Source organism: Dipodomys spectabilis, unplaced genomic scaffold (genome assembly GCF_019054845.1).
Source record: "Dipodomys spectabilis isolate Male_0828 unplaced genomic scaffold, ASM1905484v1 ptg000422l, whole genome shotgun sequence".
NCBI lineage: Eukaryota > Metazoa > Chordata > Mammalia > Rodentia > Heteromyidae > Dipodomys > Dipodomys spectabilis.
Genome location: NW_024871099.1, coordinates 3,541,672 through 3,555,722, shown reverse-complemented (window position 1 = coordinate 3,555,722; position 14,051 = coordinate 3,541,672). Strand labels below are relative to the sequence as shown.

Here is a 14,051-nt window from a genome sequence, read left to right as displayed (position 1 = left end):
CTTGGTTACTGGACAGGTGTCATGGAAGAATCAGCCCTGGGTGGGGGTGGGGGGATTAGAGGGGTAGATTTGTCACTTGACCTAAGGCTGACTCAAATCTCAAAAGAGACAGGATAGGAAGCAGTGTGGTCTGCTACTCCCCCATCCCTCCGTGCCAGCCTGACCTCAGGCCTCTCAGATTTCCCAGATTTCCATCGGGGACACAACAGCACCAATGCCCATGCCCAGCCTTGTCTGGGCCATGGGCTTACCACTGTCAGTTGGGACCTTGGTCTCTATGACCCAAGGACCTCACAGCTTGCAAGGAGACCCCCAAAGTCCTTTCCCCTGTTCACTCATTCCCTGCCCTGCCCATTAACATCTGAGATACACACACACACATACATACACACACACACACACACACCATCGTAGCCAAAGGGCAAAGGGCACCAGCTAGGTCAACCTATATTGGACAGAAGCCCTTCTTAGCCGAGATCTCTAGGGCTCAGTGTGCTCACTGCAAATGAGGGACCCCCCCAACTCCCATATGTTCCTGTCACAGCTCATGACCCAGTTCTGTGGGGGCCCCAACCCCACAGGTTGATTAAAATGGGCAGCATGTCTCTCTTCTCTCTCTAGAAATGGATTCCAAGATTTGATTTGGGGGGAGTCACACAATGTGAGACTTCTACGCACACACCCTCAGACCCCCAAAGTACACACGGGACTTCCTCCAAAGACAAGCTTGTCACCTTACATTCTTTCCCTGGCCAGCTCTGCAGACCTGCTCACCAGGCCGTGCCCCTTAACTTGGAGCTCAGCGCATACTGATCGTAGCTTTGCTGGCAGAGGGCAGCCAGCCCCTCCCTGGGCCACGGGGGGAGGACCCCTTCCCCCTCTCTCTGTAAGAAAGGACTCAGAGGCAGGGTAGAAATGACTGTGTATTCCCTGGTTCCAAAGCATGGCTGTGGCCGTCACCCACATGTCCGATGGGTCAGCAGACCAGGAGAGCATCATCGTCACTGGCCTCCGAAGTTGGGGAGCAGGGTGGTGGGGGGCTCCTGCAGACCCCCAGTGACTCTGGTGAATGGGTGCTGCTGCTGCTGCTGCTGCTTGTGGCAGTGGGAGCCTGGGGCTGGGGATCCCGGGCCAAGCAGGGCTCAGGAGATGTGTCCACGGGGCCTGGGCTGTCAGTGACAGACTCCCTGGGGGCCTTTATGTCCTTGTCTGCAGGTGTACGCTCTGAGTCTTGTAAGCCTGAGAGTGAGGAGGGCCCCGAAGAGCCCACCTCTGCTGTATGGCCAGGGCCAATGGAAGGTCCACCCCCAGCTACCTGGGGGCTGCCTGTGTCCGTCTGGGGTGCAGGGGGATCCGGGGCGACCCCTGATGCTGGCTGGAGGAAGCCATCGCCCAGTACTGTCTGGGAGGTGCGGGCAGCCGTCAGCAGCGGGATCTGACCCCGAGGCGCCCGAGGCCTGTGGAAGAGCCGATTCCAGAGGCGGCCCAGCCTGCGTCGGGAGGGCCCCCTCCGAGAGGCGTGCCTTCGCATCTGCCGCCTCATGGCGGTGCGCAGGTTCTGTAGCACGGAAGCCTGCGGGTGCGGGGTGGGGGGTGGGGAGGGTGGCAGCTAGAGTCACTCAGGGGTCTGAGGTCAACCTGTGCCTCCTTCATCTGGCACGGTAGCTCCCCACCCCCTCCCCCCAGATCACTGCAAATGAGGCTTTTTCCTCTCTCCCTCCCGGACCAGCCTAGCCTTTGAACTCTGGCAGGAAGCCTGGCCCTGCAAGAGGGGAGGGAGGTGTCACACACAGAGGCCCCTCGGGGCTTACCTGGGATGCGCTGTAGACAGGAAAGTCTTCCACGGGTGGAATGAGGCCCTGAGCGATGAGCTGACCGTAGGAGGGAGGTGCCTCACGCCGCACAAACTCCGCCTCTAAGCGTGTCATCTGGGTCTCAAATGCCCTGAGGACAATGGACAGAAGGGGAGGGTTGCTATGATAGAGCTGTCCAGAATGTACCACAGGAACAGGACTCAGGGAACTCCTCCCCACCCCTCCATCCATACATTAAGAGATGACCAAACCAGGTGCCTGTGGCTCACACCTGTCATCCTAGCTACTCAAGAGGCTGAGATCTGAGGATCGCCATTGGAAGCCAGCCTAGGCAGGAGAGTGTGTGAGACTCTTCAGGCCAATGAACCATCAAAAAGCTAGAAGGGGAGGTGTGGCTCAAGTGGTAGAGTGATAGCCTTGAGTGAAAAAAAAAAAAAAAAAAGCTAAGGGAGCCAGTACTGGTGACTCACACCTGTGATGCTCACCACTCAGGAGGCTGAGATCTGAGGGTCATGATTCAAAGCCAGCCCAGGCAGGAAAGTCCGTGAGACGCTTATCTCCAATGAACCACCAGAAAATACTAAATGGAGCTGTGGCTCAAGTGTTAAGAGTGCTAACTGTGAACACAAAAGCTTCAAGACAGACCTGCCTCCCCCCCAAAAAAAAAGAAAGCTGAGGGATAGGGCTCAGATCCTGAGTTCAAGCCATAGAACTGGCACGGACGTGCACATAAACACAAGATGCCTAGTCCTCCAACAGGCACAAAAGCAATTATTTAAGATTTACATTGGGCAGGGACTGTGGCTTAGTGGTAAGAGTGCTTGCCCAGCATGCATGAAGCCCTGGGTTCAATTCCTCAGCACCACATATACAGAAAAAGCCAGAAGTGACACTGTGGCTCAAGTGGCAGAGCAAAAAGAAGCTCAGGGACAATGCTCAGGCCCTGAGTTCAAGCCCTAGGAATGGCCAAAAAAAAAAAAAATTTGCTTGACCTAAGCCAGCCACTGGTAGTTCATGCCTGTCATCCTAGCTACTCAGAAGGCTGAGATCTGAGAATCCCAGTTCAAAACCATCCCAGGCAGGAAAGTCCATGAGACTCTTATCTCCAATGAATACAAAAGTGGAAGTGGAGCTGTGGCTCAAAGTGGTAGAGCACTAGCCTTGAGCCCAACAACTCAGGAACAGTACCTGGATCCTGAGTTCAAGACCCAGGCCTGCTCTGACTGGTGATTTTTGCAGACTACCGCTGGGCACACAATAAGCCCAGGGCCCTCTGCCAGGACAAAACCACCCCCACGTGGCTGGTCCCCACCTGTATTCTTGAGTCCGCAGGGAGTAGAGCTTGAAGGCGCAGCCCAGAGCGATCACAAGCAATAGGCCACACACCAGGCTGCCTATGAGAGCAGCTGTGATGACCTTCCGGGGGACGGCAGCCAGGCAGCCGTGCTCATCGCTGCCATCCTGGCAATCCTCCTGGCCGTCACAGCGCCATGTCTCAAAGATACACAGGTTGGTACCACAGTGAAAGGTACCTGGCTGGCAAGAGAAGCAGTTTTTCTCATCGGCACCATCGGGGCAGCTTTTCTGGTTATTACAGCGGTCGGCAGGTGCATAACACAGCCCACTGCCACCTTCACAGGGATACTGATCAGGTGGACAAGCCGGGCATCCCTGTTCATCCCGGCCGCTGGCACAGTGCCACCAGCCATCACAGCGTTGTGGTTCGGAGAAACAGCCCTGATCGCCGGAGCCATCCTCCGACTCACTGCTGCCCCCGCATGGCTGTTCCCAAGGCAGGCAATAGCCCTTGACTTGGTAGGTAGCGTTGAAGCCGTGGCCAGCGCTGCGGGCGCGGGCGTGGTAAGCCACAGTGAGGCGACCCTGCGCGGCCTCCAGGCTCACAGGCCGGTGGTTGCTACGGTAAGACAGGGTCTGAAGCAGGCGGTCCCCACGCTCACCCAGGCCTTCGTACACCTGCACGTAATCGTCATAGCCCAGCCGAAGCTCCAGCTGCAGCAACACGCGCCGTGGGTCCTGCGTGTCCACCAGCCAGGTGCAGTGTAAATCTGAGGGCCCGCGGGCGGCACCAAACAGGTCTGGCGAGGCAAAGGAGCCATAGAAACTACCCAGCCGCCGGCCACAGGCCAGGTCGGGACAGCCAGCCTCGTCAGAGCCGTCTCCGCAATCCTGAGTGCCGTCACAGCGTCGCTGGGCTGGCAGGCAGCGTGTGGAGCGGGCCCCGCTGCAGGGGAAGGTGCCCCCGGGGCACAGGCTGCCCGGGGGCTCAGAGGCGGGCGCCGAGCAGTTGCCTTCGTCTGAGCCATCTCCGCACTCGTCCACGGTGTTACACTGCCAAGGGCCCGGCAGGCATTTCCCATTGTCACAGCGGAACTCATCTGCCTGGCAGGTCACCTGACCCAGCTTCCCTGGGGGTGGAGATGACAGAAAGGGGGCAAGAAGCAGTCAGGAGGAGGGCAGCGCCTCCCTCTAGCACACAAGACCTGGAACCCCAGAGCTACCCCCACCCCATTCCACCCCTCCACCAACCCCAGCAGGGCCCTGGGCAATGGCAGGGCCATGGAGCTAATGGGATTTAGGGTCAGTTCTATCCTTGATCTGAGATTGGGGGGGGGGGGGGGGGAGGAGGTGGAGGGGAGGAGTCTTTACTAAAGCCACACCCACCCATGAAATGTGAAATGGGGCTCAATGACATAAGGAGGTTCTAATCTTGACAGTTCCACTGTCAGGCAAGGCTAGCACCAGTGGCTCATGCCTGTCATCCCAGCTACTCAGGAGACTGAGGATGGAGGTTCAAAGCCAGCCTAGGCAGGAAAGTCTGGGAGACTTATCTCCAATGAATCAGTAAGAAGCTGCAAGTGGCACTGTGGCTCAAGTGGTAGAGTGCTAGCCTGGAGCAAAAGCAGCTCTGGGACAGCGCCCAGGTAGCCTTAAGCCCCAGGACTGGCAAAAAAAAAAAAAAAATCCAGGCACTGGATGGCTCACACCTGTAATCCTAGCAACTCAGGAGGCTGAGATCTGAGGTCGTGGATCCAAGCCAGCCTGGGAAGAAAAGCCCATAAGACTCTTATCTCCAGTTAACTACCAGAAAACAAGAAGTGGAGCTATGGCTCAAAGTGGTAGAATGTTAGCCTGGAGCAAAAAGAAAAAGATGGGCCAGGCTGGTCAGGGAGCTCCTGCAGGGAGTAGAATCTTTTTTTTTTGGTCCAGTCATGGGGCCTGAACTCTGGGCCTGGGCCCTGTCCCTCAGGTCTTCAACTCAAGACTAGCACTCTACCACTTGAGCCACAGCGCCACTTCCAACTTTTTTCTTTTTGCTTATGTGGTGCTGAGGAATCGAACCCAGGGCCTCAGGCATGCAAGGCAAGCACTCTACCACTGAGCCACCTTCCCAGCCCCTCCTGCAGGGAGTAATAGAGGCAGTGAAGACTATTGCCTGGAAGGTCCCATCTTACCCCCTCAGCTCCACAAACCTCGAATGTAGGAGAGACGGAAGCCCTGGGCCTGGCCGGAGCTTGAGGCATCCGAATGGAAGAAGATCCACACATGATCACGGGCAGAGATGAAGGCGGGTGGGATGGCTGAGCCGCACAACCGGAAGGCCTCCTGGCGAGGGGAGGCTGCTGGGCCCAGCAGCAGCCAATCCAGGGAGCACTGGTGAGACTCCTCCACATCAAAGTTACGGAAACTGTAGGCGAGGGGCAAAGGCGGGACCATGGTACAGGTGTATGAATAATTCTGACATCGGTGGGTGACCAAGGTCCCTCTTCTAGTGGGTCAGCAGGGACAGGGCAGCCCAAGCTTCCAGCCTTAATTATGACATGGTAGCCAATGCTGAAGTTGTATAACCCTGGACCAGAGCCATGACCCAGCTTCTGTGGGGAAACTGAGGCACAGAAACTAGAACCTTGCTCCTGTTTGTTATACTGCCCGAACCATTGCGATGGCCCTATGGCAGAAGGGAAGAAACTTAGACACAAAAACTAGGTCAGGGGCTGGGAAGGTGGCTCAGCGGTAGAGCGCTTGCCTTGCACGCATGAGGCCCTGGGTTCGATTCCTGAGCACCACATAAATAAAAAGAAAACAAGCCGGAAGTGGTGCTATGGCTCAAGTGGTAGAGCGCTAGCCTTGAGCTGAAGAGCTGAGGGACGGCACCCAGGCCCAGAGTTCAGGCACCATGACCAGACCTCCCCCCCCCAAAAAAAAAAAAAAAAACTAGGTCATTATCTGCTCCTGTCTGTTGTTTCCTGGACTAGAGTCACGGCTTTGTGGCTCTGGGGGAAACCGAGGCACAGAAACAGGACATTGCTTCTGCTCATTGTACTCCCTGCACCATATCCATGGCCCTGTAGTGGTGGAGGAAACTGAGGCACAGAAATTAGGACATGGTTTGCTCCTACAAGTTATGCTCTCTGGACCATTAGCCATGGCCCTGGGGGGAAACTGAGGCACAGGAATGGAAACATCATTTGCTCGTGCCCGTCATGGCCCTGTCCTTTGGGACCGTGGAATAATTAGACCCGGGGGAACTTTCGGATGTTGGCATGTAGAGAAGGTACAGCTGCCAGAACCCATAGTGTGTTCTCAAAAACATGTTGCCATCTGGTCATTTCATCCTGCTTCCCTCTCTGCCTTCTTCTAGGGTTTGAACACCAGCTCCAGCCTGGATCCCTTCCTGGCTGAGATCCCACCCTCATGGTCCCTTGCGGGGAGCCCTGCTCAGGGCTCATGCCACCCAAGCCGGAAGCCACCTGCACAGCAGAGGATGCTACACAGAGCCACAGTCTTTAGGATGCCTTCCTAACAGAGTTGAATGCCTCTGACAACCCACTACCCCGAGAAAGAGGCTCAGGACAGAAAGAATCCAGTCAGGATGCCAGGCCATGGAGGCCCAGCGATCTGGGATACGGGGTGGGGTGGGGGGCGGGCCATACAATGCCATGGACATTCATCTCTCTACATACCTAGCCACACCCACACAACAGCCCTCCACACCTGCTGCACTCACTTCCACATCCCACATCCAGTATGTAGGATTCCCTCACTAGTTTTCCCCTCTCCTTCCTTCCTCTCCACCCTCCCCGTTCCCCCCCCCCCCCCCCCCCCCCCCCCCAGTCCTGAGGTTTTAACTCTGGGCCTGAGTGCTATCCCTGAGAGCCTTTTTGCTCAAGGCTAGCATCTACCACTTGAGGCACACCTGGATTTCCAGGTTTTTCTGTGATTAATTGGAGATAACAGTCTCATGGGGGCTGAGAATGTGGCTTAGTGGTAGAGTGCTTGCCTAGCATGCAGGAAGCCCTGGGTTTGATTCCTCAGTATCACATAAACAGAAAAAGCCGGAAGTGGCACTGTGGCTCACGCAGTAGAGTGCTAGCCTTGAGCAAAAGAAGCTCAGGGACAGTGCCTAGGACCTGAGTTCAAGCCCCAGGACTGGCAAAAAAAAAAAAAAAAAAATCCCAGACTTTCCTGCCTGGGCTGGCTTCGAACCGTGATCCTCAAATCTCAGTGACCTCCTGAATAGCTAGGATGACAGGCCTAGGTCACTAGTGCCTAGCCCTCCTACTATTTTTTTGGTGCAAGTCCTGTGACTTGAACTCAGGGCCTGGGCACTGTCTCTGAGCTTTCACACTCAAGGCTAGTGGTCTACCACTTGAGCCACAGCTCCACTGCTGGCTCTTTGATGGTTCACTGGAGATAAGAGTCTCTCATGGATGTTCTAGGCTGGGCTGGCTTTGAACTGTGATCCTCAGGTCTCAGCCTCCTGAGGAGCTAGGATGACAAGTGTGAGCTACCACACAGGTGTGGTGCTCAGCTATTCCCCCATACCCTGTTTACCTGATGGTGATCATGTCCCCTCGGTCACCCTGGATGTACCAGCTGCAGTTGGTGCCCGGTGGGTAGTTGAGAGGCCAGGCTGGGCTATAGATGACACCACGCCGTTCTGTGTGTTGTTCCAGCTTCCCGCTACAGGCAGCTAGGGGGGAAGAAGAGGCTGAGAGAAGCACAGCTCACCTTTGGGTAGGAAACAGGTTTGAGGGTACTGGAGCCCTCTCTTCCCTATACATGGTGTCTCCTATGCTGACATCCAGTCCAACCAGGGCTGGCCATGGCCTAGGGCAAGGCTGTGACTCAAGCGTTCATGGAGCTGAGCACTGGGAGCTCACTCCTATAATCCTAGTTACTCAGGAGGCTAAGATCTGAGGGTCTTGGTTTGAAGCCAGGCTAGGGTAGGAAAGATCCAGAGACTCTTAACTCCAATTAACCACCAAAAAAAAAAAAAGTGGGAAAGTGGAGCTGTGACTCAAGTGGTAGAGCACTAACCTTGAGCAGAAGGAAGGAAGGAAGGGAGGGAGGAATCTGATGACAGTGGGCATCTCATGCCAGTGACAGAGAAGAAGGGGACAGTGGCTTCCAGGGATTCCCCTCACGGGAAGTAAGAACTGTGGTACAGTATTAAGGCGGGCTGGGCAGGCAGAGACAGCAGGGCATGTATTTGGCTGTTTGGGACCACAGAGGTGTGCTGGTATCACGTGCAAGGGATGGGTGACAGATTGCTTCTGTCCTTAGTGACCAGCTCAAGTGGAAAAAAAAAAAAAAAAAGGATGAGTGGGCACTTTCATGAGCCTGTGTCCTTCTTCCCTGGCCCAAAGAATCATTAAATCCTCCTGAGAGAATGCAAGCAAAGCCTGATGAAGCACAATTTGTAGATCTGATTTCCCGACTACCTGCCAGTGTAACCTGACCACAACCAGCCTGAGCCTCACCTCAGGCATTCTGGGAAGTGGTCAGGCGATCCGGCAGCATAATCTTGCCCCACCCTAGGAGCCGAGGTAGTGGCCGAGATTAAGGGGGCAAAGCCTCAGAGATTGCTCAGCCATTAAGAGAATCTGAGGCCAGTGAAGGCCGAGAGGAAGGTGGAGGCCCATTCCTCATCACAACTCCTGTGTGAGGCACTAAAGAGAAATTCCTAGCCACAGAACCATGGTGGAGAGCCCCATGCCAGAGTGGGGAATCACAGTCCTGAGGGATGAGCCATGAATATACCCCACACTAGAGACGGTTTAAAAACAATCCAACAAGGGGCTGGGATGGTAGCTCAGTGGTAGAGTGCTTGCCTTGCATGCATGAGGCCCTGGGTTCGATTCCTCAGCACCACATAAGCAGAAAAAGCCAGGAGTGGCACTGTGGCTCAAGAGTGGTAGAGCGCTAGCCTTAAGCTGAAGAGCTGAGGGACAGTGCCCTGGCCCAGAGTCCGGGCCCCATGACCACAACAAAAAAAGAATCCAGCAAGCTGGGTGTTGGTGGCTCACGCCTGTCATCCTAGCTACTCAGGAAGCTGAGGTCTGAGGGTCACAGTTCAAAGCAGGGTAGCCCAGGGCAGGAAAGTCCATGAGACTCTTGTCTCCACTAAACTAAAAAAAAAAAAAGAAGAAGAAATGGCATTGTGACTAGTGGTAAAATGCTAGCCTTGAACAAAAGAAGTTCATGGACAGAGCCCAGGCCCTGAGTTCAAACCCCAGGACTGGCACATACATATACACACACATACAAAATCCAAAAAACTAGATGCCAGTGGATCATGCCTGTAATCTGAGCTACTCAGGAGGCCAAGATCTGGGGATTGCAATTTGAGGCTAGTCCAAGCAGGAAAGTCTTTAAGACTCTTATCTCTAAATAATCACCAAAAAAAAAAAGGCCAGAAGTAGAGTTGTGGCTCAAGTGGTAAAGAACTAGCTTTGAGCAAAAGAGCTCAGGAATAGTATCCAGGCCCTGAGTTCAAGCTCTAAGATCAGTACAAAAAAATAAAAACACCACAATCTGACATAGGCAATTTTCTCTCCCAGGCTCTATAGAAAGAAAGGCTGACTTAAGGCTCAGGTTTCAAAGATGTGAGCCCCTCATCTCCCTGACCTTACTCTATCCTGGCCACAGATACCTGAGCAGGGCAGAGCCAGTCTGTCCTGGATGGGAAGTTGGGCTGTCCTTTGTGGCTTGAAAAGGAAGAGTCCTAGGACCAGCCCAGCTCAGCACAGACTGGGTCAGAGGCCAACTGTGGAGAACTATGAAGGTGATTAAGACCTGGTATTCAGGACACTAGCACTGGGCCTTATCAGCTCCCCATCCTGTAACCATCATCAACCAGTATTGGCCCCTCCTAGGTCCCTGGTCCTGACACCTGAACTCAGACCCTAAGCAGAACCAGAAGCCCTAGAAAACGTGGCCAAACATCTTCTCACTTCACACTCACATCTTTTTATGAACTCAGGGCCTTGCATTCTTGCTTGGCTTTTTCACTCAGTGATGGTATTCTATTACTTAAACCACACGGCTCCACTTCCAGGTTTTTGCTGGTTAGTTGGAAATGAGGGTCTCTCAGATTTATCTGCCCTGACTTGTTTGGAACTGCAGTTCTCAAATTCCAGCCTTTTGAGTAGCAAGGATTACAGGCGTGAGCCACTGGTGCCTGGCACTAGGTATTATTTTAACTCAGACAAGGATTTGATGATATCTCATGGCCCTGAGGAACCCTGTAATCAGCAGCCCACAGGAGTCCCAGTCTGCCATTGGTACTTTGGGCCCTTTGGAGTTTCCATGGCTACCATGCTCTAGATACCACACTAAGACTTTTGCTTTAATAGCTCACTGAACTCTAACCAGCAGGCCTGAGAGTCTGGAATCTCACCCATTTTACAGAAGAGGAAACTTGAGGCCCAGGAAGTGGAAGCTCACAGAAGACCAAACAGCTTCCTTATAATGCAGAAAAGATGCTCAAGGTCTGATATACCCAACAAGGGGATGGAGCCAGAACCAGAAGGCAGGCTCTCAGAAGTCACTTAACAGAGAAGGGCCAATCAGCAGCAAGAGGGGGTGGGGAATTACTCACCTAGGGCGGGAACTGCGCTGCTGAGCCTCCCCGTGAGAAAAAAGTTCACTAGGAGAAACACAAAGAGAGATCAGAAGGATCCGGGTACGTGCCCTGGGTCAGAGGCAGACCTAACAGAGGCACAGGACAACACAGACAAATCTAAGGTCTGTCTCCTTCATCCCAGAAGGCAGAGCTCAGAGATCTGCCAGACACTCCCTGCCATCCCAAAATGGCTTGGATGAAAGAGGCTAGGATCCAAGGACAGTCACAGGACCCACCCTGCCATACCCACAGACCCCACTGTAACCTGGTCATAACACACCAGATCATCACACTCCTGCTCTACAACTTGGGAATGGGTGTTCCCACAGGCTTGGGGGCCACAGGCCAGGTGAGGAGGTCATATCTGTCAAGAGGCCATGCTGGTGGCTCACACCGGTAATCCCAGCTACTCAAGAGGCTGAGATCTGAGAATCTCCATTCAAAACCAGCCTAGATCAAAGCCAGCCTAGGCAGGAAAGTCCGGGGAGACTCTGTTCTCCAAGGAACTACCAAAAGGCCAGAAGTGGAGCTGTGGCTCCAGTGGTAGAAAGTTAGCCTTAAAGAAAAAAGAAAAAGCTAACAGACAGCACCCAGGCTCTGAGTTCAAGCTCCAGGACCAGCTCCAAAGGAAAAGGTGGTCCTTATCAGTGACATCGCAGGGTGTCCCCTAGTGACCCCAGCCCTTTCAGGGTCTCCCTCCTCCATCAAGGTAAATAAAGGAGCCATGTGAGTTGGGGATTTAACTCCTTCCTCTTCCCATACAGAGTCCTGGGAACCATGAACAAAAAAAAAAAGAAACTCCTGGGCAAAGAAGGAAGAACCTTTCCCACTCTGGAACCCCCCCCCCCAACACACACATGCACACACATACACACACACACACGCCTACCCTCTTGGGTCTAGGAAGACACAAAGGGAAAAATATGACTCCTTGTGACAGCTGTCTCCTTCCCTGGCATCCTCCTCTACCAGCCTCATCTTGAGACACCCCCCCCCTCCAACTCTGACTAGCCAGCACCCCACCCCTTGACTCCAACTCCAGGTCTTCAGGGTGGGAGACAGCCAGCTGGGCTTTGTGTGAAGCTCCAGAGGGGCCAAGCTGATCAGCGACAGGCCAGGTGGGAGCCACAGCCTTGGTGCATGGCACAAACGTGTAGCAATCACAAACCCCAGGGGGGAACCACTCTGCTTCTGGGGTCACCCCCCTTCCCCCAATACACATACACACACACCCCCCTCTTTGGTAGGCCTCAGGCCTGAGATCTCTGCCCAGACCCATTGTAGGAGCCAGGGCCCTGGGGGGGGGGGGGTAGGGTGGGAGGGAGACCCAGGCAAACTCTAGCATCTAGGTGGGAGAGGGGGAGGAGGTGTTCCAGCTTGGACGCGGTCTAAGAGCTGCAAAACCGGGGTCCCCGGACCTCGCCAGGCCTGTCTGGGCCCCACTCACCCAGGCAGACGACAGCGAGCTGCGCCCGGGGGCCCGGGGCTCCCTCCGGCCCCCCGGCTGCCGGCTTCTCCATGCCGGAGGATGGGGGGCGGGGGATGCACAATGCGGGCACCGCCTCCTGCTCTGGGGCTCGGGCTCCGCCGCTGGGGGCCGGCCCGGCGGGGGCGGCGATGGCCCGGGCGCCGGCGGCGTCTTTGTGCGGCGGCGGCGGCGATGGTGGTGATGGTGGTGCAGGCGCGCGCGCGCGCGCTCGCGGGGCCACATCGGCCGGCCACGGCGTCACGGGTCCCGCGGGGGACTCCGCGGTGACCACCAGGGATGGCCCCCGGCCTTCCAATGGCCCCGCTCCCCGGCTGCCACAGCGAGGCGGGCAGCCTGGGCCGGGGGGACCCTGGGCGCATCCATGTCCCCCCCCAACCCACCACCACCACCACCACCACGGCCTCCCCAAGCGCACTCGTGGACACCCAGCCCCTAGTGAGTCTGCCTGTCTGTCGGTCTGTCTTCCGTGTCTGTCGGTCCTCCCGTCCCTCCCCCACCCCACCCCCTGAGCGCGCCTGGGGACCACGTGATGCGCCTGGCGGAGCCGCAGTGGCGTCGGCCGGGCAGGGCGGAGTCGGCCGGGGGGCGGGGGGGGGGGGGTGCGCGCAGGCCCCGCCTCGCCTCGGGGTGCTGGACAGCTCCATCCATGGGGTCTGAAGGGCGCAGTGCCTTCTCCTAGACAGCCTGGAGGAGGGGGGAGGGAGAGGGGGTGCGGAGGGGGGCGGGGGGGGGGGAAGAGGTCCCTGGTCTGTGGATGGCATGGCTGCTCAGGAACTGGTGTCTTCCAAGAGCCAGAAGAAGAGGATAGAAAGGTGAGAGACTAGCACTATTTCAACATGCACACGTGTTGGGGCGCCTGTGGCTCAGGCCTGTCATCCTAGTTACTCTGGAAGTTGAGATCTGAGGATCAAGGTTCAAAACCAGTCCAGGCGGGAAAAGTACATGAGACTCATTTCTCTGGTGGAGAGAGCACCAGAAAACTTTGAGTGGTTGACTAGAAAGTTAACTATACATCCTGGGTGGGGGGGTGGGGGAATCCAGAAATCCCACATCTGGGTGTTAGCCTAGTGAAGGAAGAAACTATTTTCTGTCAGGCATGGGTGGCTCACCCCTGTAAATCCTAGCTACTCAGGAGGCTGAGATCTGAGGATCATGATTCAAAGCCAGCTCAGGGAGGAAAAGTCTGTGAGATTCTGTTAGATTATTTGGACTTTGCCAGAAAACCACACAGACGTCCAGGTAGAGAGAACAAAGAAAGGGTTATTGCCAGGAAAGGGGCCGGGAAGACCCCTTCTCACAAGGGAGAAGTGAGAACTGCCAGCTATTGTCTGGGGTGACCTAAATAACCTACTGAGGTGTAGGAGGGGCTAGAAGGGGTTAGGAGGCAGAGACCCTGGTGTGGATGTGAGGACCAGGAGCTTCATCATGGCAGACCAGGATTTATGGCTGCTGCCCAAGTAGTAGATACGTAGCTCTGCAGCTGCCCAAGGTCACTCTAAGGGGCTCTTGCTGCCTTATTTGGTGATAGCTGCCCCAGAGGAGTGCCATCCCAAGGCAAAGGGGGGTTGGGTTGGAGGCTGATTATGTACTGCCTTTACTAAATGGGCCTAGTGTTGCAGAAAGGGAGCATGCTAAGCTGTGGAAGGGGGAAGGAGAGGGCTAAGTTATTGGAAGGGAGCTCATTGGTCTAACAGATTCTCTCTCTCTCTCTCTCTGTTGGTCATGGGGCTTTAACTCTGGGTCTGGGCACAGTCCCTCAGCTCTTTAGCTCATGGCTAGCGCTCTACCACTTGAGCCAGAGCACCACTTCTGGTTTTCTGAG

The 14,051-nt window shown here is 55.4% G+C and overlaps 1 protein-coding gene across 1 annotated transcript; it reads right to left on the bottom strand.

Moving 5' to 3' along the window:
* Nucleotides 1-904: 904 nt before the first annotated feature.
* Lrp3 (LDL receptor related protein 3) lies at nucleotides 905-12,264 on the bottom strand. The gene is made up of 7 exons (XM_042668151.1): nucleotides 12,188-12,264; nucleotides 10,717-10,764; nucleotides 7,668-7,806; nucleotides 5,306-5,520; nucleotides 3,127-4,240; nucleotides 1,812-1,944; nucleotides 905-1,573 (listed from the first exon to the last, which is right to left on the bottom strand). Exons 1-7 carry the CDS (start codon nucleotides 12,258-12,260, stop codon nucleotides 977-979), a joined length of 2,319 nt encoding a protein of 772 aa, XP_042524085.1. The 5' UTR covers nucleotides 12,261-12,264; the 3' UTR covers nucleotides 905-976.
* Nucleotides 12,265-14,051: the final 1,787 nt, after the last annotated feature.

What these genes read in the sequence shown, in the direction of transcription:
- Lrp3 (XM_042668151.1), bottom strand. Translation starts at nt 12,260, where the DNA reads ATGGAGAAGCCGGCAGCCGGGGGGCCGGAGGGAGCCCCGGGCCCCCGG. An exon ending in GCTCGCTGTCGTCTGCCTGG is followed by an intron (nt 10,765 to 12,187) that starts GTGAGTGGGGCC and finishes TGTTTCTCCTAG; the next exon opens with TGAACTTTTTTCTCACGGGG. An exon ending in CTGTCTACAGCGCATCCCAG is followed by an intron (nt 1,574 to 1,811) that starts GTAAGCCCCGAG and finishes CCGCACCCGCAG; the next exon opens with GCTTCCGTGCTACAGAACCT.